The sequence below is a fragment of the Leptinotarsa decemlineata genome, unplaced genomic scaffold, assembly GCF_025532065.1.
Source record: "Leptinotarsa decemlineata unplaced genomic scaffold, Ldec_3_MD MMD2_tig00026307_RagTag_RagTag, whole genome shotgun sequence".
NCBI lineage: Eukaryota > Metazoa > Arthropoda > Insecta > Coleoptera > Chrysomelidae > Leptinotarsa > Leptinotarsa decemlineata.
The window spans coordinates 5030940-5054467 of record NW_027412681.1 but is presented as its reverse complement, the minus strand read 5'-3'; the positions used below and the strand labels follow the sequence as shown (position 1 = coordinate 5054467).

General features: G+C 36.2%; 1 protein-coding gene across 2 annotated transcripts in view; it reads left to right on the top strand.

The window, feature by feature from the left end:
- The first annotated feature begins 829 nt into the window (after window positions 1–829).
- The window catches only part of LOC111507148 (E3 ubiquitin-protein ligase AMFR), a 42002-nt gene continuing 19303 nt past the window's right edge, over window positions 830–23528 (top strand). For both annotated transcript variants that reach the window (XM_074180909.1, XM_023162411.2), the window contains exon 1: window positions 830–1408. In XM_074180909.1, the coding sequence (XP_074037010.1) occupies window positions 1145–1408 (264 nt within the window). In that variant the 5' untranslated portion in view covers window positions 830–1144. The remainder of the gene's footprint in view (window positions 1409–23528) is intronic.

The following is a 23528-nucleotide window of genomic DNA, read 5'->3' as shown; positions in this document are numbered from 1 at the left end:
ACAAAATTTCATTCCTAGCAACATTATGAATTGGTTTTCTTTGTTACAGAATGCCTTTAGTGTGCAGAACTGAAGGGTGGTATAATCTTCCTGGAAATTTTGTCCAATTGTTAATGAACATGATGTTGATGTTGAAATAAAGCTAACTTGTTTGAAATGAAGACTTGAAAACCTTTCGAGGTAGCATCATGATAATTAGATATTCGATAATTCCAAAATAAATTTAATTCACTTACTGAACTCTCTGAAGTCCAGTAAATTCACCGCTAATAATTACATGAAACAACCTCAACACAGAATATAGCTCAAAGTGTCGCTGGATGAATGTCTCTTCTGATAGGTATTCTGGTCTTCATACACAAGCACCTCTGATGAGTCTGATGACGTCAATATATACTATTCACAATTCAACTAGTGGCAGAAAAAGCCCCGATACAGAATATAGCTCAAAGTGTCGCTGGATGAATGTCTCTTCTGATAGGTATTCTGGTCTTCATACACAAGCACCTCTGATGAGTCTGATGACGTCAATATATACTATTCACAATTCAACTAGTGGCAGAAAAAGCCCCGATACAGAATATAGCTCAAAGTGTCGCTGGATGAATGTCTCTTCTGATAGATATTCTGGTCTTCATACACAAGCACCTCTGATGAGTCTGATGACGTCAATATATATATACTATTCACAATTCAACTAGTGGCAGAAAAAGACCCGATACTTGGCTATCCTTTGTAGGTGTTCAATTGTTGGCTCTGTGGTTGACAGGTTGACTCGCTATAAATCGTCACCTAGGATCGGTACGGAAGACACTCCCGTACCTTTAAAAACAGACATTTCTTTGGCAGATTTGACGCAGATGACTGCATCTGTCAGTGTCGCGCTGCACAGTTTTACATACCGATTCGCAATATATTTATAATACTTTACTTAATTTTTTCAGTGCCCAGTACTTCGTAATGCAACCGAGAAGCGCGTAGTTTCTTTTTCATAATATTTCATTACCTCATTATGTCAACGTTTCTCTCGTCAAATCAACAAACAAAAATAACCCAGATTCGTCGTATCAAATACCGCAAACAGCTCCCGAAAGTTTATTGAACGTTTTTTCCTCTCAGTTTTTTTAGTAAAATAAGTGCCAATATGCCCGTGGTTCCTTTGGACAGATTGCCATTGCCGAATTTGAAGGCATACTCGTTTGTCAGTGTGGTGGCCCTTTCTGTATGCGTCTACTACGCGACCCAGATCATCAAAGATCCGAATTGGTATTATACGACAGAATCTGAGGAGACATCAGAACACGCTGGTCCAGAACACCAGAATGGTACCGAGCCCGAAGGCAGATCCATTGGCCAGTTCGTTACAGATATTTTTACCATTATGATAAGAGAGCCAGTTTGTGTATGGGTAAGTTTTTGATCATGTTTGAGTTTGAATTGAATGTGTTCAATACATCTCTGTGAAAAAAAAATCTTGAGAAGTTCAGAGAATTGATATTGCACGAGTCGGTCCTTTCGAACTGAGTATGTGATTCGTAGTGCTTGGGTTTCACTCTCTGTTTGAATTGGAGTAATGGCAATATTATCAGAATTCAAGATTTTGAATTCAGAAAGAAGAGATCAAAATTCAAAGAAACTCAGAACAATCTTCTATTTCAGTCCTTGGGAAATACCCAATAACACATCTACAGATAGTATTACAATTATATGGAGAATTGTTGAAGTTGGTAGTTTCCAAAATTTCAGGCATAAAAAGAGAAAAAAATAATGTGTTTTCCAGGTGAATTGCACAATGTCATATTTTATCTTTTATCAAGATTATTCCATCAGTTTTTAAAGATAAAAGAGTATCAAGTTCAAATAGACTTCCATTGTCTAAAAAAAGGTGTTAACAGATTTGAAAATAAACAAAATGTTGATTATATGAATATAAATATTTCAAAATGAAATCTCAAAACATCCATCTCTCCCAACGTACCTACATTGTAGGTTCTGGCAATTGTCTGCCAGAAAATAACTTTTCCACGTTAATACCAAGATGGACATTGACTTATATCTGACATACATTTATGCAAGATACGTCACAGAGTGAAATTTTGTTGAATAACTGTGCAATATAAAGTAATAAGCCAAGAATTAAAAACACCAGAGTAAAAAAAATTAATGATCCATAGCATACATTTTATTCGTTCCATGTTCTGTTGAAGATAATATTACTAATGTATTACTAAAATTCTGGAAAACTCATTGATGGAAATTGAATGCATTTTTTTGCACTTTGAATATGTTAAGCTTGCGTTTCTTTCGTAAAGGAATGTAAGCATTGTGACAGCTTCAGTTTATTAGGGCATTTTGGTGTGGAGAGATACAACTTTCATAAGTTATCATAGATTACTGATGAGTATACAAGAACATACATTTCAAAGTAAATTTCAAGTGACCAGCAAAACTCCTCACAATCTTGCAGTTGTTCGTTCAAATATATCTTGACCAGAACTCTTGTGTGTAAGTTGCCAGACATGGATTAGCAAATTCTTTACTTTACAGTTGAACTATTTTTATTCGCAACTAGGCCTTGAGAGTTCTCCTACTTCAAAATTCTTCTCAAACTTCATACTCAATCATTAAACTGATGGTTTGTTTTAAAATATATAGTTTCGAATAAAAAAAAACATTTTTAAATGAAGCACCTGACTGGATAAATCTTGATATTTTTTCAAATGATTGTCACTTAATTATGTCACTTTGATTTGTAAGAATCTTGGTGAAGCATTAGTTGAACTTGTAAATAAATGATCATGCGTTCAAATCTTACCGACGGCAGTTTTTTTCATCTTTTTTCAACAATCAATTTTGAAAACATAAGAAATTCATTCACTGCAGAAAAAGGAAATATTTTCGAATTTATATTTATGCTTCTTTCGAAATTCAATGATATTAGTGTCATTCGGAATAACCTTCACAAATCTTATTTCAAAATATTCCTAATGTTGATCGATAACCAGGCAGACGTGGTCACTTGAAAGAGCCCACTAGATCACCTGATTTGATGCCTCAGGAGATACGATGAGGGTACGACAAACTATCGCAGTTCATTATAGAACTCGAGGATAGAAAAAGAGGTACTTGCACAATAAAACAGACTTCTTTATTACCAGGAAGGTTATGATGAACATGCTGAACGTTTATTGGAATAAACTGGAAAAAGTTTTGAATAATTTTTATGATATTTATCGTTTGTGGTTTTGAGAATTTAAATACATATTAAACGAGGTGTTACAAGACGCCCCTCAAATTTTTCCTGACATTGATATCTTGCCCCTTTCCAAATTTAATGGAGTGTTTCGCTCACACTGTATGCGTCACAAACGAAGCAAAGGAAGGTTTTCAAAATTAAAACTGTTTCCTTTCTGTATAACATGATTCATGATATATTTTTTTGAAAAATATATGATTAACCAATATAACAGTTTGGAAATATGTATGTATATGTGAGCTGTTGAAAAATTAACCTAACCTAACCTAACCAATATAACAGTTTGGAAATATGTATGTATACATGGGCTGTTGAAAAAATAACCTAACCTAACCTAACCAATAAAACAGTTTGGAAATATGTATGTATAAGTGGGCTGTTGAAAAAATAACCTAACCTAGCCAATATAACAGTTTGGAAATATGTATGTATTTGTGGGCTGTTGAAAAAATAACCTAACCTAACCAATATAACATTTTGGAACTATGTATGTATACGTGGGCTGTTGAAAAAATAACCTAACCTAACCTAACCAATATAACAGTTTGGAAATATGTATGTATACGTGGGCTGTTGAAAAAATAAGATGAATGGTCCAATTTCGCGGGCTTTGGTCCTTTTTAAATTTCACACTTATGGCATCTGCATGGTTATGTGATCATTTTTATTACATTCTATCAACGTATCATTATGGTATATATGATATTCATGTTATGTGTACGAGGTTTGTTCAAAAAATAAGGTGAACGTTCAAATTTCGCGGGCTCCGTTCACTCGATCAGTTCACAAGATTCAAGAGACCCATGAGTATTTTTAGATATGAGAATAATTTCATACCCCATACCATAGTTTTTTGTCTTTATTTGAGAAGTTTCCATAGTTTCTGTTAGCTTGACGTTAATCCAGCAGAATCCAACCAAATATGAAGATATTTCGTTTGAATCAGAGTACATCGTAGTCTGAGGATCATTTTAGGATCGAATTCCCTTCTACCACTGGCCTGGAAGGCAATGAGGCTGCTGACTCCCATGCGAAGGAGGGTGCTGCAAGCAGCTTCATCGGACCAGAACCTGTCATTGGCATCGCTTTAAGCACTGCCAAACAAAGATTGAACACCTGGATGGCAAGAAGATTTATGGACTTCTGGCAGAATCTTCCAGGATTGGTTTTTTTTTTGTACCATGGGAGCTGTCTGACTTGTCCATTTAGCCAAGTCTCCAGAAAACACTGCAGCCTCTTGGGCTTATTGCGTTTATTCTCCCATCTTCTCATGACACTCATTCCATCAGTCTCGTTCCCTGTACTAGTTTGTACAGATACCGTGTTGGATGTTCGTCATATTCTTCTGGGCGTAATTTTGTACGTCCATATATTGCCTGTCTCCAGTGATTCAGTGCCTCACATTTGCATAAGATGTGTAGAGCTGTTTCTGTCCCTTCGTTGCATAATCTGCAGCTGAGGTCTCCGTTGTGCAGCCCCATTTTATTCAGGTGTCCTCTAAGCGGACAATGACCGGTTAGTAACCCTGTAATTATTCTGAGCCGATCCCTGAAGTAGGTCTTCGGTTCTTTTCTCGGACGGTTCCCTAGTGAAGGTTCTACTGTGTTTGTTGCCAGGTACTTTTGACCAGTACTCTGTGTGCTTCTTATTGGTCCATGTCCTAATCTGGTTTCATACCAATGATTTTGGTACCCCCAGAGCTGGTTCAGGACCTATATATGAAGTTGATGATCCGCGTCTATCGCACTCATCAGCTTTATCATTACCTGTGATTCCTGAATACCCTGGCACCCAGTACAAAGTTAATTTCAGGATTGGATTACTCCAAGGCGTTTATTCACTCTTCGAAATTTGATACCAAACAGTTGTTGGACTACAGTAGGGATGAACTACGATGTCTAACAGGCCTTCTTACAGGTCACTGTCATTTGAATCATCATATGCAGAGACACTGTGTGTCGCCTCTGTTTGGAAAATGATGAAACAGCAGAACACATACTTTGTGGCTGCCCCACTGAGGACCGAATCAGGTTTTTAGAGTTCGGCAGAGCCGTGCTCTAAACATCTGACCTGAAAGACCACTCACCATACAATCTAATCGGCCTCGTTAAGAAGCTGGGTTTATTTGGTCAGTGTGAATAGGTGTGAGCCACAATAAACCCTTGCGGTTTGCTGTGGATGGTCGAATAGACCCACTCACTTTGGACCTAACCTGACCCTTCTACCACCGACTTTCCAGGTGTGTTTTTTTATTATTGTGTTCTGCTTCACCGTTGAACTCACATAACCAAGTCGAAATCCTTCACCTTTTGGTGATTTTGAATTCTCAGAGAAATCGAAATGAATTGAAAATTTCAGAACTTCGATACCCTACTTGTTTTCTTTTCTGCTCGCTTTACCGTTGACGTGGCACAATCAACAAGGATGTTATAATGGTGGTAATGGGCTTGTTTCATGATTTTTTGTTTATAGTTCACTTGATAGAAATTTCAAATTGAAAAACAGTGCACTTAGTTTCAGCTCTCTAAGTACCGTAGTTTTCTCGTAATTAATTATTAAAAATCGAATGTGGTAGGGCGGTGACGTCACGACCCTATTCCCGCTTCTTATTCGATTGACCAATAGGAACAATAGAATAAATCAACATTGCCAAATCGTAAAATTTACGAAGCCTATAATTATCAATTCAATTATGGAAGTGTATATGAACCCGTTAACGTTTCAATTAATGAAAAATAAAGTAAGCAAACAAATAAATATACAATGATAAGATCGCTCGAATCCACGAATTAAGCATAACAATGGACAATAATATTTGCCTTGATGACTGATATAGTACAAGTTATATCTAAATATGATGATAAATAGAATTTAACGAGCTGTATTTTCAAATGGTTTTCGAATGTTCATGAACCCTCATAAAATAAATCAATTATGCATTCATGCCACCCACCAAAAATAATAAATTCAACGTTCCTGGTATATTAGCCATATTGTCATCCAGTCAGCCGGCGATCTTTGTTAAAATAATTTCAAAATGAATGTTGAGCCTAGTTTTGTTAAAGCTGACTTCGACAACTTACCTAGAGTCGATTTTGAAGTGAACGATGAATTTTTCTTGAAAAATTTGCAATACTTTGGTCCCGAAATGAAGAATGAAAAATTGAAACGGTAGGTGGTATGTTTAGTAGGTCCCTTTCATTTATATGACATTCATTTCAGACTTTGTATTTTATCGAAGGATGGAAAGTTTTGATTTAATTTTTATTTTAGCTCGGCCAAGGTAGTAATGGTAAAATTCAATCCAAAAATAACCTGAATAAATATTTTTTGAATGTAAACTAATGACACGGAAAATGCAGCAAAATAGCACCCGCCGAGACCTACCTTTTACAAAAAAAAAGTTCTTTTATTAGATAATTGTAACAGTTGTTTTCACACCGAGTTGACAACAATAACAACAAAAATGGCGTCTGTCAAATTTGATCATCAGATCTGTGATTGGATATTAAAAGCCAATGCACTTGGCAACTCCGCTCTAGACACGATAAATTTTATTGGTCAACAGACACGCGGCCCATTTAAATTCTTGCTTTTAGATTTTTTTTTCTACAAATATAAAGAGATCTTGGGACCGATTAGGCTTGATAAGTATAATATACCCCTAACTCGATCAGCCTATAAGCAAACCAGTATCATTTTCCATAGATTTTCATTTGAAATATTCATTTTCTCAGCCTATTCCTCTCTTCTCTCCTCATGAGACTGTTTAATTTCTTTAGAGTGAATGGGATATGAATCCCCAGAGTGGTTCGTTCACCTCAGTTTCACTGTAGACTATAAACTGCAATCCAATTACGTATGCATTTTTATCGATGTTTTTTTAATGCCCAAGAAAATAATTGTTATATAATCGACCTTTCAAAACTTTGGTTTCGTGAGTTTCTGCTATATCAGTCACGAATAGAATTATGTGACATTAAGGAGCAATTTTCTTCCTGATTCGATATTAACGACACATGGTCACACAACGAATTAATACGGTTACATATTATCTCATCAACCCACGGAAGTAATCAATTTTTTTTTCTTATCAGTCAGTGGGCTATGCTTGGAGATTTGCAGTAAACAACGGAGGTAATCAACTTGTAAATTAAAGGAAACCGCTCAAAATCTTCACATATTTCGAATCCCCACACATTGGCAACACTGTTTATATGCCAAATGCATCCAGGGCCAAGGCCGTAGGCGGAAAACAATTTCGGCGGGGGGGAGGTTGGTATAAAATATAAAAATAACGAAAGAAAGAAAATTGTTATAATTCCAATAGTATCTGTATCTGTAGAGTGGGGAGGGTGAGTGTAGGTCCACAACACTTAGGGCACATGTGACCCATTGTACATCCTTCCAAGGAGTTGTCCTCCTAGGTCATCGTCCATCTTGTTGTTTCCAGGAAGGTGGACAGGTCACTAGTAGACATTTCCTTTATATCGGCAGGTGTAGGCCAAGACACTCTCTTATTGACGATAACACCGGACACTCGCATAGGACATGTCTGACAGTATCATCTTCCTGTTCACACATCCTGCATGAAGGTGTGTCCACTAGCCCCATATTATGGATGTGTTTTCTCAGTTGACAGTGCATGGCCAGCGTAAGCGTAGGTTTTTCCTGGTCATTGGTAGATATTTCTTCGGCGCCAGCTTCCCAGGGTCGCCCACGTTGATGCTGGCAAGACTGTCGAAGTCATCAGGCCGTAGGTGTCCTAAAATTCTTAGTCCAGCCGCTTCCTTGGCTAAAGAGTCGGCAATGCGATTACCTTTACTACTGTCGTGCCCTTTAATCCACCTCAGGATAATGTTATTATCTACCGAGGCTTTGGCTAAATCTTGGTGGCACTCTATTACTAGCCCTGAGGTAGCACGTTGTCTGTTCTAGGCTAATAGGGCTTGTCTGCTATCTGCTGGCTTTCTACCAGAAATTCCTTTCCTGGTTATCTCTTTTGTGGCAATTGATATACCAGCCAGTTCTGTTTGAACCACGCTGGTATTTTTTCCTATTCCCCTCTTAATCCCTAGGCTTAGTGATCTGGAGTACACTCGACATCCTAAGCCTTCTTTGGTTTTTGAGCCGTCTGTATATAAGCCTATCGCATTTGTAGTATCTCACTCTGTGTTCTGTTTTATTTGTATGTTGTAGGGTTTATTAAACACAAACCTGGGTACAATTGCATCACTGGTTGCCTGCAGCAGAGGTTGCGCACACCAGCCGTGTGCAATCGTAACATGGCCATTAACGCAACCTCCTTAACGTACCTACAGGTCCAGAGGGGACAGACCAGCAATTAATTTCATTGCCGCGGTTGGTGTTATTTTTATGACTCCTGTGATGTTTAAACAAGCCAATCGTTGTATTTGATATAATTTTTGGATGACCGTTGCTTGTAGAACTTTCGGTGGGGAGGATCAATCCCCCATGATCCCCCCTGGCTACGGCCTTGTCCAGGGCCCGATCCAAATAAAATCGCATAACATTACTTAGGCATTCATTTCGATAAAAACAAAAGCTTCGCCAATGACGTGGCTTAGCCACGTAATCCGTACAATAACAGAGTATCCGTATGATCGATCTTTTTAAATTTTTTATTTATGAGAAAATCCTTTAGAATCGGTTATTCTGAGGAGTAGAATTCGGTAATTGTGGATATTGCAGTTTAAAGTAGACTCATAAAAACGGATTAAACTTTTGAAACAACCTAATAAGTTCTATTTTATCGAAAACTTGATCTAAATGAATTAAAATTATGGTGAAGGTGTCGAAATGGCATCTAACAACTTTATCAAACTTTTGAAGAAGGACCGGCAAAAATTGGATTCCTTTTTTGCAAGATTCATTTGCAAAAAAATATTAGTTCGAGGTCCGGCTATTAAAAAACAAGACTGCGCGCCTAGAAGGTGTCCTAGAGGGTTGGGGAAAAACGAGTAGTGCGTTGGGTATCTGGAAATCGTCTCTATTCACGTACCAAAACACGTTTTCGTCACTATTATAGTATTTATGCAGTAGCGGTTTGAAACTAACATATTTTTTTCCCGTATCGAAAACCATGTATGACGAAAAAAAGGAGCAACGTATCAATCTCAAATTTCTCGTTAAATTGAAAAAAACTCCGACTGAGTGCTATGAATAATTTCAAGAGGCCTATGGGGAAAATTTTTATCTCGTGCGCGTGTTTTTGAGTGATGTAAGCGCTTCAGTGAGGGCCGAGACAGCAAGGATGTCCAAATCAAAATTCAAGGCAATGTTGATCGTTTTTTTCGACATTAACGGTATCGTGATGACTGAATGGGTTTCAGAGGGTCAGACTGTCAACCAAACTTTTTTTTTCATAATGATTTCCTACCAATAAATTGATGGATGTAGCCGTTACTACGTGGTAGGAATCATGAAAAGAGTAATAAAAATTTCTGTTTTTTACCACTAATACAATAATTGTATTAGTTTGAAAATGTCCATATAGGACGATGTCCGTATGATCGATGTTTTTAAATTTTTTATTTATGAGAAAATCCTAAAGAATCGGTTATTCTGTCCAGATGGCATGACTCTCATTTCTTGGCGGAAAAGAAAACCGGTTGTCTGGGATTTCACATGCGTCGATACTTTGGCTCCTTGTCACTTTCCTTCGACTTCTGTATCCAGCGGTGCAGCAGCTTCATCAGCGGAATTGTCAAAAACACGGAAATACAATTATTTGGGAGATAATTTCATTTTTTATGCAGTAGGAATCGAAACATTTGGTACCTTAGGCCCCCAAGCATTGGAGTTCATTCGTGAAATCGGCATTAGGATATCCAAAGAAACTAATGACCCAAGAGCTACCTATTTCTTGATTCAAAAAATTAGCATTCTGATTCAGAGAGGAAATGCAGCTTCATGTTTAGGTACAATTCCTCGATCAAAAACCCTAAGTTAATTACCAATGTTTCCCATGAACAAAATATATCGGCATGTACAGACAGTGCAAGAACTAGAGTTGTGCAGTTTGGTGGAAGACTCGCAGCAAAACCGTTAAGCTTTGACAGAAAAGGAAGTGGAAACTCTAAATGAGGCTGAGTTTGGTCCTCTGGCTGAGCCCTCAAAAGAACTAATATCTAATTCAGTTTTGAGCAGTTTTGCTTGGAATTCCTTATCCTACCAGTCCAATGAAGGGGTGAATCATCCTATCCGTGTTTACTCAGAAGAAGATAGTAGTGGCAAACGTAGTTGCAACAATAGATCGGTGATACATTCTTCAATCAAAACTCTTGGGTTCAATGGTTTAAAAAATCTTGGAAGCACCTGTTTCATGAACAGTATAATCCAATGTTTATCAAACACGGGATGGTTGCTGGAATACCTAAAAAAGGATGCATTCATGGAAGATATCAATACTAGTATTTCTAGTATGAAAGGTGTTTCAATCAAATCGTTCGCAGAAGTTATCAAGGAATTATGGTCAGAAGATTCATCTGATAGAGTAATTAACACAGTCTACTTCAAAAATCAGATTCAAAGATTTGCCCCTCGATACATGGGTTCTGCCCATCAAGACGCCCACGAATTCCTTCGATATCTTTTAGAAGGTTTACATGAGGACCTCAACAAAATTACTGAGAAACCTGAACCGATCTTAACTGAAATTGACGAAAAATTGAGCGATAACGGAAAAGCACAAGAGTCCTGGCAGAGATATTTGAATATGAACAACTCCCAGATTGTAGACTATTTCGTTGGTCAATTAAAATCCACTATGGAGTGCACACACTGTGGACACTCATCAGTAACCTTTGATCCTTTCTGGGATTTGTCCCTTCCCATACCACAAAGATCTGGCCAAGTGAGTTTGTCACATTGCTTGGATTCTTTCACAAGAGAGGAAACTCTGAATGGAGATGAAAAACCAATGTGTTCGAGGTGCAAGCAAAGAAGAAAATGTATAAAGTCCTTATCAATCTATAAGTTTCCCCGTATTTTAGTAATTCATTTGAAAAGATTCTCTCCGACAGAAAGGTTCAGAGGCAAATTGAATGTTTCCATCGACTTTTCTTCAGATGGATTAGATATGAGCAGTTATGCAGCAGACAATGTGGTTCCTTGTCGTTATAATCTATATGCACTTTCAAATCACAGTGGGACTACTTACAACGGACATTACACAGCATATTGCAGACACCCATATAGTGGCACGTGGCATGAATACAACGATTCACACGTGTTCCCAATTTCGCCAAAATCACTTGTGAGCAATGAGGCATATGTCCTCTTTTATGAACAGGAGGGAACGGAGCAGCACCTTTGATGTTTTTTTTTCTCTTCTTTCCTGTTTTTTTATAATCTAAGTTCTTTGAATTGATTTGTATTTCATGATTGTTCCAAATATAAATAATTTTATTTTTGGACGAAACTGCAGTAACGTTAGTTACAATTAAAAGTGGTAAAAAACATAGAAATTTCCCTTTCTCTTTTCATGATTTCCTACACGTAGTAACTGCTACATTCATCAATTTATTGATTGAAGTATAACTACGATTTCATATAGACGTTCAATTTCCATCATTATTAGAGCCATCAAAAACCATTTTAACGTTGGTACCATAGTTAGTAAATAAATATTTCTTTTACTGTTGTTACACTAATTGATCTAGGAAACATTTTTTCTCGAAAGAGTCACGCAAAACTGCATTTCTTGTATGAACGTCGTGTATATTGTTTAAACAATATAAAAATTATGTCCACGCTTCAAAAGATTTCTGTTTTCGAACAATATAAAAAAAACAAGAAATCGAAAAGAAAACATTGAAATTGGAGCTGTTTTACTTATTCTTTGACGCCATTATAAATGTAGTTTTTGTCCAGTGCCAAATTTTTAATGAGCTCCATTTCTGTGGGATGACGTAGCTAAAGTAACATGAGTTTTCACAATTTCGACAGAGAATATTCTTTGGTTATTTTTCACCAGGTAAAACTCTGGAGAGTTTTTCAAATTTAAATTCAAATTTATCAACGAATGTTAATGAATGTCTATACATATTTAAAAAAATTGTTAGTACATGCATAATATTTCAACAGTCTGCTAAGTGTAAACACAACACTGGGTTAGTTGAAAAATAAAGATTATGTCAACTGTGAATAGGTATTGTTGATACAAAATAGAAAAAATAATAAATCGAAATAAACAAATGTATCAACAATAGTGTTGATATATACGAAGTGTTGTTGCATTGAATGTACGGCTAGCAATTTGAAAGCATTTATTGATCTTTGATCTTGTATTATACTGATGTTCGATTATGTCAGTACTTGCAAAATATTTTTTTATATAAATGGTGCTGAATTTGTAGAATGTTTGTCTAAGATTCAAAAAGAAATAAAGAAATAAGAATAAAGCTTTTGATGGAAATCTAAAAGGTTTTGTAAAAATTACTTTTACTGCATACTTATGAATAGACTTGACATATTTCAATGAATTCTCATAACCACCTCCCTCCCAGGCTATGATTCCATAGGTCATAATATTGGAAAGAATGCAGGATAAAACATAAATAAAGTTTTAACGTGAAATATATTTCTCAGGAGGCTGAATTTATAAAGACATTTTCTTAATGTTTTTGTTAGTGAATGTTTTTCCCACTTCAGGCAAAAATCTATATAAATTCCTAAATATTTCATTTCTGGGGTTCTTTTCGATTCGAAAGTGCAATGGCATTTTTTTAAATGTTTCTATAAACATTCCGAAATTTTCATTTCATCAAATTTTCGTAAAATCATTATACCGCCGTTAGCTTGACGATAGAAAACGTATATCCTATTACATTCAAAAATATCAAAAACCGATAACGCCTATAAGTTTTTTATTCTTATCTGACCTCAGCAAGCAGGAGAGAGATATGTATATTGTATATACTTTTGCAGTACGATTCGTCAACTTTATGATGTCGAATTCATGAAACGGACCTATAAGATTGCCTCGGCTAACGCCACAAATATGTAAAATCCTCAACATCTTTCGCATAAAATCGAAGATCAGGTTTTTTTCACCTCGCTGAATGCGCCCCAGATATTTGCGGCATTGAGCGCACTTGTCACTTGGCAGTATTTCAAAAATTGATTGCAGCTCGCCAACGGAGCCGCAGACTTTATCTATTCCAACGATAAACAATAAATTTTCGGGTAACTTTCTCACGACGACGTGCCAACAATTTCAACGGTAATCCAGATAGAAGAAACTCATATCTTTGCGTGCTACTTTCGCTAGCCGCAATTTTTAATTTTATTCGATTTGTCCATTGTTTTTGGGGATGTAAAGGTGAATATTCATGAGGAAAAATCCTTGAAACCGTTAGAACTTTCTTTTATTACCATCAGGAGAGCATCCAGTCAAAATACTTTGTCCATGGACCAAAACTGTCCATGAAAAAGAACTGTGAAAAAAATCGTATCAACGTGTAGATAACAAAGTTGACATCTTCTTTACAAACTCACGTTCACTAGAATTGATAGAATACTTGTATTTCTCGCTATTTTGGCTCGAATGCGAACACGTGGGTTGCCTTTTCTGTTTTTACAGACCACTGCTAGACGGTAGTACGGAAATGTAACATCACGATATTGGTTTGAACACAAATCATGGAAGCCGATAACAATATAATATAAGAAGAGCTGTGTTTTCAACGAGAAAGGAATCATAGATATCCAGGAAAGTGGGAAGGCACGGTTCCATGAAATGGCTTGCTCGATCTCCAGACTTGACTCCGTTGGACTTTCCTTATGTAACCGACTCGTTCTTCCGAGCACCATGGAACATCAAATACTGGCCCAGCCTCTACCAGAAGGGTTTCCGATGTTCGCAGGCAAACAGTGACCTAAATACGTTTCAGGATAGCTCAAACCCAGATATTTTGGAATGGTGAACACGATTTTTCCAAATGTGTGTCCCCATCAAACGGGAATAGTCAAGCTTTCACAACCTATGAAGAGAGTGGTTAGGGCTTTTAAGTTGCGTCTATCATGCATTAACTCAAAGATTAAATGGTTCAGAAGAACCAGGTGATCGTAACCTCTTTGGAATAATAACCGTGGCATTTTAAGACATAATATTTTTAACATTTCCTCTGAACATAATTTATGGGAAGTAAGGTCGACAACATCTTCCTCTACGAACCCAACAATGATTGTGAGGCTGAAGGCACGAAAATGGCGACGGGCAAGCGATGGCGAAGCGACGCGATGGCGGAACGGTGGCGATGCATACAACATCTACGGTATAGGTAACGCGCACGAAACGTGCGGGGTTGGGGCGAAGCGATGCGCGGGCTGGAGGAAAGCGTTGGCGGCGCGGAAGCGACGAGAACAAACTAGTGTGATTAGGTCGCCTGCGATTACAGTGTTGTTGTGTAAAAAATATTATAATACCAATACCAAATGGGAATTGATAATGAAGAATTCATCTCGTGTATTTTGTCAAAACCTGCTCTGTGGGACACTGAAAGTTCACCTTAGCTCGTAATAAAGGGAAGAAAATTCGTCAAAATTACTTCTTCCTTCATTTATTGAATGACACCATTTCTAGGTACTTATCACTACCTACGTCATAATAACTACGTTATTCTCGTTACTTGACTTGGCTCTAATAGTTCACTTCGACGTATTTTTGTGTTACGTTGACGTGACATGTTGCTCCAGCACGACTGACCGACCGAAGTTTCGTGGCCACGCAACATATATACTTCTCCTCATCGCCCCGCGCCGCCCGCGGTCGCCTTCGCTCGGCTGTCGCGATTTTCGTGCCCTCAGCCTGAATATATATTCTATAGGAATATCAGTCAGGTTATGAATATACACTAAACAGGCGCAAAGGGCCGAGAACAGATCCTTGAGGTACCCCACAACAATTTCATTGATATTGTAATGCCGTTCCACTCCACAAATTATGCTTAGAAATGGGAATACGTATCGACAGGTTGATATCTTTAGCAGCTCCACAAAACCCATCAAAATTGAACTGAGTCGCATTATTTCCTGAAACACTTCCCCTAATTATTTTGTACTATTTCGTCATTATATTGTTTTCTTTTTTATACTATAATATTGTACTACTACTACACTATTGTATTACTATATTGTATTTTGTTTTATATTATTAGTATTGTGTTATGTACTTGTAATGCACTGTTTGGAATTTTTGATGTAGTAATGAATATTATTGTAAGATAAAACAGCTTAATCTTCCTTTCGAAGATGATCACATGGTAATCGAAACACTTGTCTAGGTGTTAAAAAACGGTTTGGTCTTGGAGTTGTGTTTATGTGTATTGTGTATTCATTGTGTTATGTATTTATTATCTTTAGTTCAGTTTAAGATTTCACACACTTTTTTCTTTTATAACAAAATTGTACTTTGGTTTTATAACTATATTATTGTATATAAATAAATAAATAGTAATTCTCAAATCTTTGATTGGCTTCAATTTCATAAAAACGAAAAACTCGTTTCCGAGCTTTCAATTATCATAAGATGATAAATATTAAGCGAAAAAATAAATTACCTCTCGAATTCGACAGTACCGGCAGTTTCTTATCTTAAGAAAAAAACTCGTAGTAAAAAATCAGTTTTGTGTGACTATATTATCATTTTTTCATCGTACTTTCACAGGTTCTCATTGTTTGGAAAGTCAATCACGCAAAGCAACATATTTCGTCAAGAAAAAAAGAACAAATATTCAAAGAAAGCACGTGTTTTGAACTAGCTGTCCCACATCAGTACGATATCGTCAAATAAGGGATTATTAGGTAGAAGTTCGCTGAAATTGATTCAATTGGATTTAATGATTCAGTGAATAATTTGAATATACCTACAAGATTACCTTGGTTATCTTGTTCAAAACAACAGACTTGGTCACGATTATTGTGAGTTGAATTGTTAATTACCGCAAGAGATACGATAAAATGGTAATAAAATTGCTACCATGGCCATTTGAAAGTTGTCTCGATTGAATTTTACGCTCCCGTCGACTTGAAAAATATTCTTATTGAATCCTTTGGCGTTTACGATTGATAATGTGCGAATCGGAGGTCGATCCTGCCGTGGTTCTTTTACTGAAAGACCTCGCGGTATTGTTGGTAAGATTTAAGGATTTTAAGAGCGACGAACTTTACTCGTTTTAAATTTGACTTTTTTTGCTTTATTTGAGAAAATTACAACAAATCAAACAGCTTCTTCATACTCAGTTTTTTCACTCAGCTAGATGGCATATTCTAAATAACTTACTGAACAATATATACGCTGTCTGTTCAAAAAATAAGGTGAATTTTTATGTATTTTTCTCAAAAAATTCATTCATTCATCAATTTCTGTTTTGACATCTTCAAAGTATCTCCTCAATCGTCGCAAAACGGGGTTCCTTCATAGGTGACTTCAATTTTGAGACAGTAAAAAGTCGCAGGAGGCCAAATCTGGTAAATAATTAAAACATTCTGCAAATAAGTTTTGCAACATACTCCCCGGTAGGGAATTCCATATCTTCAATGAGAATCAATGAGAGAGAATGAGACAGCCAAACCAAGCTCCTCATAAGTTATTCTCACTGCAAAACACTCTGAAGCCAGCTTTTCATTGAGGGTCATGTGATCGGCGAGTTCAAGTTTATTGTCAAGTATTACCCTCAAAAATTTAGAACTAGGTATGTTCTTACTCTTCCCCCTTTCACTCTTCCTTGACATGCTCTTAATGAGTATTTGCAATTATTTTCTGGGGAATTTTCTTTCATTTTTTCAGTGAGGTACATCAGCCCCACCCATGTATTGTAATACATTATCACCTGCATCCACTATGAACAGTGGAGTTCCTCAGGGGTCTATTCTGGGTCCCATTATCTTTCTTATGTATATAAATGATCTGACATCGTTAAATATAAAGGAAAAGTTCACTTTATTCTCAGATAATACCACAATACTATGGCACAGTAAAAATACCTGAAATCTCCACAAGGTTATATCTTCGGATATCAGTATTATCAAGGACTATTGCGATGCTAATCAAATTAGCAACAGAACTAATTTGATATCTTTTCGGAGTTTATTGACCAACTACTATCAATGAAAGTGTTATCTAGAAAAAATTAAGCACCCAATTCCTGGGTATTATCATAGACAGTGACTTGAGATTTGAAGACCATGTCATAATACTCACTAAAAAACTTTCTTCGGATTGTTATGCGGTAAGAATAACTTCTAGACAACTGGGAACTTCGGCAGCTAAATCTGTTTACTATTCACTAGTAGAATCACACTTGAGATATGGAATTCCCAAAAGGCTCTGTAGTGTATGACTTGTTTTAAAAACCACCTTCATACCTAGTTCCTTGAAAATATTTCCAAAGTTCCTCGTATACTGGTGGTATGGAACTGAGATGTATTTATCTTGGTTTTTGTCCTTTCTGAAAGTCGAGATTTCGTTCATTCTTAACCTAAACTTCTTCTTCCTTATTATGTCATCTACAATACTCCTCAAGAAACCGTTAGTGGCTGCTATTTCCTGTCCAAAATACAAAGTCGAGAATTCGGAAAAGTCTGGAATTTACGAAATTGTATGTAAGGACTGCGATGCAAAATATTATGGACAGACAAAGAGATCTGTTAAAGTAAGATATAAGGAACACATAGCACACTTAAAATATTGAAGACCTGAAAAATCAGCAGTCGCCCATCATATTTTGCAAAAAACATTCCATAGACTTCAGTTCATTAAGATTAGTTATACAAGTTAACATCAATAGGCAACTAGATGCCTATCAGAGTGTAGAAATAAGTAAACACGATAATATTATGAATAACGATGACGGACCTATACCAAAGAGCATACTATATAGCTTGTTAAAAAAAAATAAAATAAAATAATGTTGTTGGGTTTACTGATTACTACATAAGGACACATTGCAAAAATGAATTTGGATAGGCAATATTGTGAAATTAATTTTTATATAGCTGAAAATTGTTTTATATAAACATATATTGTAAAATAATAGATAAGGCAAAATTGTAAAATTAATTTAGGTTGGTATACCTGTATGGGTGGTACGCCTGGATGGTTTACCTGGATGGGATACCTACATAGCATAAATAGGGTTAGCTCGCATTAGTTTCTAGTTTTAATCTTCCTCTTTGAAGATGATCACTTGGTGATCGAAACACGTGTCGAGGTGTTAAAAACAACGATTTGGTGTTGGGAAAAAACTCCAGTAATATTCATTACTCCACCAAAGGTTCCAAACGGTGCATCATAAGTATTTTAGTATTGCTCTTTTTTATGACATGCTACAAACAAACATGTATTTTAATGTAGTCAAACAAATAAATAAGTTGACGTTGCCGTCAAACTAAATTCAGCATCTGCAATAACTTACACTAGTTTAACGTTTTCTGTAATTTTCCACTTGATTTTTATATTTCTATTTCTTATTACCATATTTTAGACATGTGGACATTTTCTTTATTGTGATAAACATCTGTTTTTAGCATGTTTTCATATGTATATGTGTGTGTGTGTACGGTTTGTCAATAAAATTCATTCTTCTGACAATAAAGCCTATTCATTATTATTATTATTATTATCATCATAGCTGAATTTGTTCCATTTGACCGACCTTATAGGTCTTACCGTTTCCGAGATAGTGATAGTGGGGTCAGCTAAAAGAACGGCCAGTATAAATAAACAACATATAATGTGTGAAAAGAAAACAACTTATTTTCTTTCTGATGCCGACAGACTTCAAAGATCATGTCTAATACTCTTGGAACGATCACTTATTGTGGGACATAATTGCAAATGCAACGGAAGATGTCTTGCAAGCAAGCTGTACCTTTCCGTTAATTCAGAACGTTGACCCTCCATCTTCAACGTGTTAATATTTTTTTTTGTGAATTGCGTATTGAGGTCAATCGTAAATGTTACTTTCGTAACGTATTCCCGGTACAGGTTACTAGGTTATTGACCACCAACTTTTTTGTAACTGGGTCGAACTGTTGTGTTGCAGTTTTCATTTCGTCATCTCGTTGAAATATTGTTTTTTTTTATTTCATTGCCTTGGAACCGCTATTGTCAATACGTCTTTTTGTGTGCCATTAAACAAGGTTGAATCAATTACATATTGTACATCCGTATGTAACGTTTAATTGTTCGTGATAACAAACAAAAAACTTTGGAAGCAATTAGTTTCAGTGCCAATAACTGAACAAAAATGGCACGTGTTATATTGGGAACTATTCTTGAAATATGCCCATAATTAGCGAAACAATGGCCTGCCAATGAAGAGTGGCATTCGCTTGAAGATATAATGTATGATCATGATCGTGACTCATCCTAACCTTGAAGCATCAACAACGTGTATCTATTTTTTTGTAATATTATAAATAACATCATGTGCGCATGTAGAACCATGTATGTATAGTAGAATCTTTTTTCGGAGGGGACCCATGTTTAAAATCAAATAAAACAGTGTCTGGGGATATCATCGAAATTTCATTTGAACAACCTATTGATGTCATTGTGTGTGGAATATAACGCCGTTCAAATGTTCGCCCCGGCTTCTCTGTATGGGCAATCCTGGGAAGCTGTGCCGAAGAAATATCTGGCGATGATCAGGAAAAACCTACTACGCTTAACAGTAGGATTTCTGACTGGCCACTGTCAAGTAAGGAAACACCTCCATGTCATGGGGCTAGTGGACACACCTCTATGCAGGATGTGTGAACAGGAAGATGAAACTGTCAGGCATATCTTATGCGAGTGTCCGGAGTTATCGTCAATAAGAGAGTGTGTCTTCGGCGAGTCTTGGCCTACACCTGCCGATATAAAGGAGATATCTCCTAGTGACCTGTCCATCTTTCTAGAAAAGACAGGATGGACGATGACCTAGGAGGACAACTCCTCGGGAGGATGTACAATGAGTCACATGTGGCCGACAGTCACCCTCCCTATTCTACAGATACAGAACATTTAATTTCTGGCTGTTATGGACTATGCGTCCGAGGGCCAAAAAAAGCATTGTGGCTTTCTACTACTCCATCTTCGTGAAAAAACTGTGGGAACATTATCTGAGATGTTTTACCCTTTCTGTATCTTTATCTGTAGATTCAGGATATGCCTGACAGTCTCATCTTCCTGTTCACACATCCTGCATAAAGGTGTGTCCACTAGCCCCATTATATGGAGGTGGTTCCTTAGTTAACAGTGGCCAATTTATCTACCAAGGCTTTGGCTAAATCTTGGTGGCACTCTATTACTAGCCCTGAGGTAACACGTTGCCTGTTCAAGGCTAATAAGGCTTGTCTGCAGTCAGTATGATTTCAACAATAAAGTGCCGCCAGACGAAAAAAAAAACAAATAGCGTAAATATTTTTAATGAAAATAACGTAATTTCACACAATTCAACTAACAATGAAGCAAAAAATTTTAATGAACGTAACTAATAACTAATTATTGAAATGTTTTGATTCAGTGCAACAATTAATTCTAACTCATATTCTAGTAGCCTCTACTAATCCACCACGTATTTTGATACATGTGTCGTAGCGCTTATGAATGTTTCTTGAGGGCTAATATCTGCACATACCTGTCGCATTCTTGCACAAAGTTCATTTCTATCTCTTGAGCGGTTTTTGTAAACCTTTTGTGTGAGAAGTCCCCAGAGAAAAAAGTCCAAAACTGTGAGGTCTGGAGATCTGGGTGGCCACTCTATAAACGGACTACCACGGCCTATCCATCGGTTTGGAAAATGTTCGTTAAGCCATTGCCTCACAGCTCTGGCATAATGAACTGAACACCCATCTAACTGAACAATTAAATTTGATCGTTCATTGATTGTCAGCTCGTGAATAGCATCCCAAAACTCTGTGTTTAAAAATTCTAGAAACCTCTGCGCATTAATGTTTTCCTCAAAAAAGGAAGGACCAATAATTCGTTCGTTCAATATCCCACACCAGACGTTGATTTTTTGGGAATACTGGCTTTTACATTTTATTACCCCCATAGGATTATCCGCTGCCCAATAGCGACAATTCTGTGATGACACTACTCCATTTGTAGTGAAAGTGGCTTCGTCGGTATATAAAATATTTTTTAGGAAATTTCTATTGTTTAAATATTCCCCTTGGGCCCATAAACAATATTCCAGGCATCTTGCTTCGTCGCCTTCTTGAAGTGTGTGTAAAAATTTTGGCTTGAAAGGTTCAATATTCTTCGCCTTGAGACATCTCCGAATAGTTTCTCGTGGAATATTCAAATCTAAAGTGGCATTCCTTATACTGGCATTAGGATTATTTCCGAAATAATCTAAAATGATTTGATCATTCCTGTCATTCTGTTTCGTCTTTGTACAGGATTACTTTTTAACATCATTTTTGATACTGCACCAGTTTCATTGAATATTTTATTTATTTTATTTACAGTACCGCAGCTAATACGAGGACGATCTGGATGTCTCTCATTAAATACTCTAGCACTTCTAACGTCACCTCCCGAAAGGCGTACAATTTCAATTTTCTCTCTTACGCTCAATCTTGCAGCCATGACACAAAATAATTCGAAGAACTGTAAGGTGAATATTGTTGACAATAGTACACTTAAACCTTTCACAAGTGTCAAACTGTAATATTATTTTCATGACAACTGAGATTTAAATTGAAATATTAGGTCTCAGTTTTAGTTAATTTGCGTGAAAACTTGAATGTAATTCCGTTATTTTCATTAAAAATATTTACGCTATTTGTTTTTTTTTCATCTGGCGGTACTTTATTGTTGAAATCATAAAAAAAATGATTATTGTGACTGTTAGCTGTGTGAGTTTTCGAATTTTTGAGTTGTCATAACTTTGTTAATAATGAATATTTTTTCATGACATTTTGGTTACACATGTTTAGAGGCACTCTGAATCCAGTGGCGTAGTGATTTTTTTCAATAAAAAAATCGCTGATAAAAAATCCCGATTTTCGACAAAGAAAAAATATCGTAGTATGCCCTGAAACTTTAATAAACATTTCAAATTTTGTCCCATGGTAGACCTTTTAATACTTGACATTTCAAAAAAAAATTATTAAAATCGGTTTACAATTTCAAATTTTAGGGGAGTGTTTCCATTAAAAATGAGTCACACTGTATATAACTTCAAAAGGTGAGATATTGGGAAATTTTCACATATGGTTATAATTGAATTGTTCAAACAATGATACAAATCCTGCAGTGACATTTGTTCCTACAATAAGATTTTCAAAATATTTTGGAAGTGTACTTCCAAGGAGGAAATAAAATAAACAAATTTATTTTTGGGCATCCTTAAGTTACCGAATGTGTCAAGAGTTCCATTTTGAAATTCTCTGAAATAACAGTACAGAGATTCATTATTTAATTCACAATTTGTTTTGGAATAGCTCACACAAATGCCGGAAATATGAATTTTCAGTAATTTCATTTATCAAGTGGTCCTTCGGAAACATGAAAAAACTTATTTTGGATTTTGAACTGTTACTTTTACAACTATTTACAGCACTAACGTGTCCACCACCTATTAGTTTTTCCATTATGGTAAAAGTTAAAATTCACGATACGCACAGAACACAGAGTCCTAACAAGAGCAAAGCCAGAAGCAGAATGAGAAAGTCTGTCACTTCCCAAAATGGCGGACTCATCAACGCGACGGATATACGCGAACTTTTCCCGCCAAGCGAAGTGACATTGCTGATTGTTACCTATGCTGTGCTATTCCTACTTCCTATTTCGAGGTTTACACCAGCCGTGCGCAATCGTAACATGGCCAATAACGCAACCTCCTTAAGGGTCTTCATCCCTGAAAAAAAAGGAGTCAGAAACGATTTTTTTTATTCTGATTGAGGAAAGATTGTATGAGTGTATAAAGGAAAAATAATAAAAAAAATATTTTTCGAATATTAGATGAATAAAAAGTATTCTCTCTCTCATTTTTGGGCATTTTTCTTCAATTCCACCATCAAAACTAACAAATATTTTGGTGTTATTCCATTTCGGTATTGAAGCCTATCATTTTCTCAGTTAAACGACTTTCTCATTTTTCTTTTTAATGTTTCCTTTATTTTGTTATCAATTTAATAAGAATGTGTTATTTATACGAATTTGATTTCCTTGCATTATGCCTTTCGAAATGGAAGATATCAAATTTTATCAAAGTCAACTAATAAAGTTTTGCTTCAGCCGTCGACTAGTGAA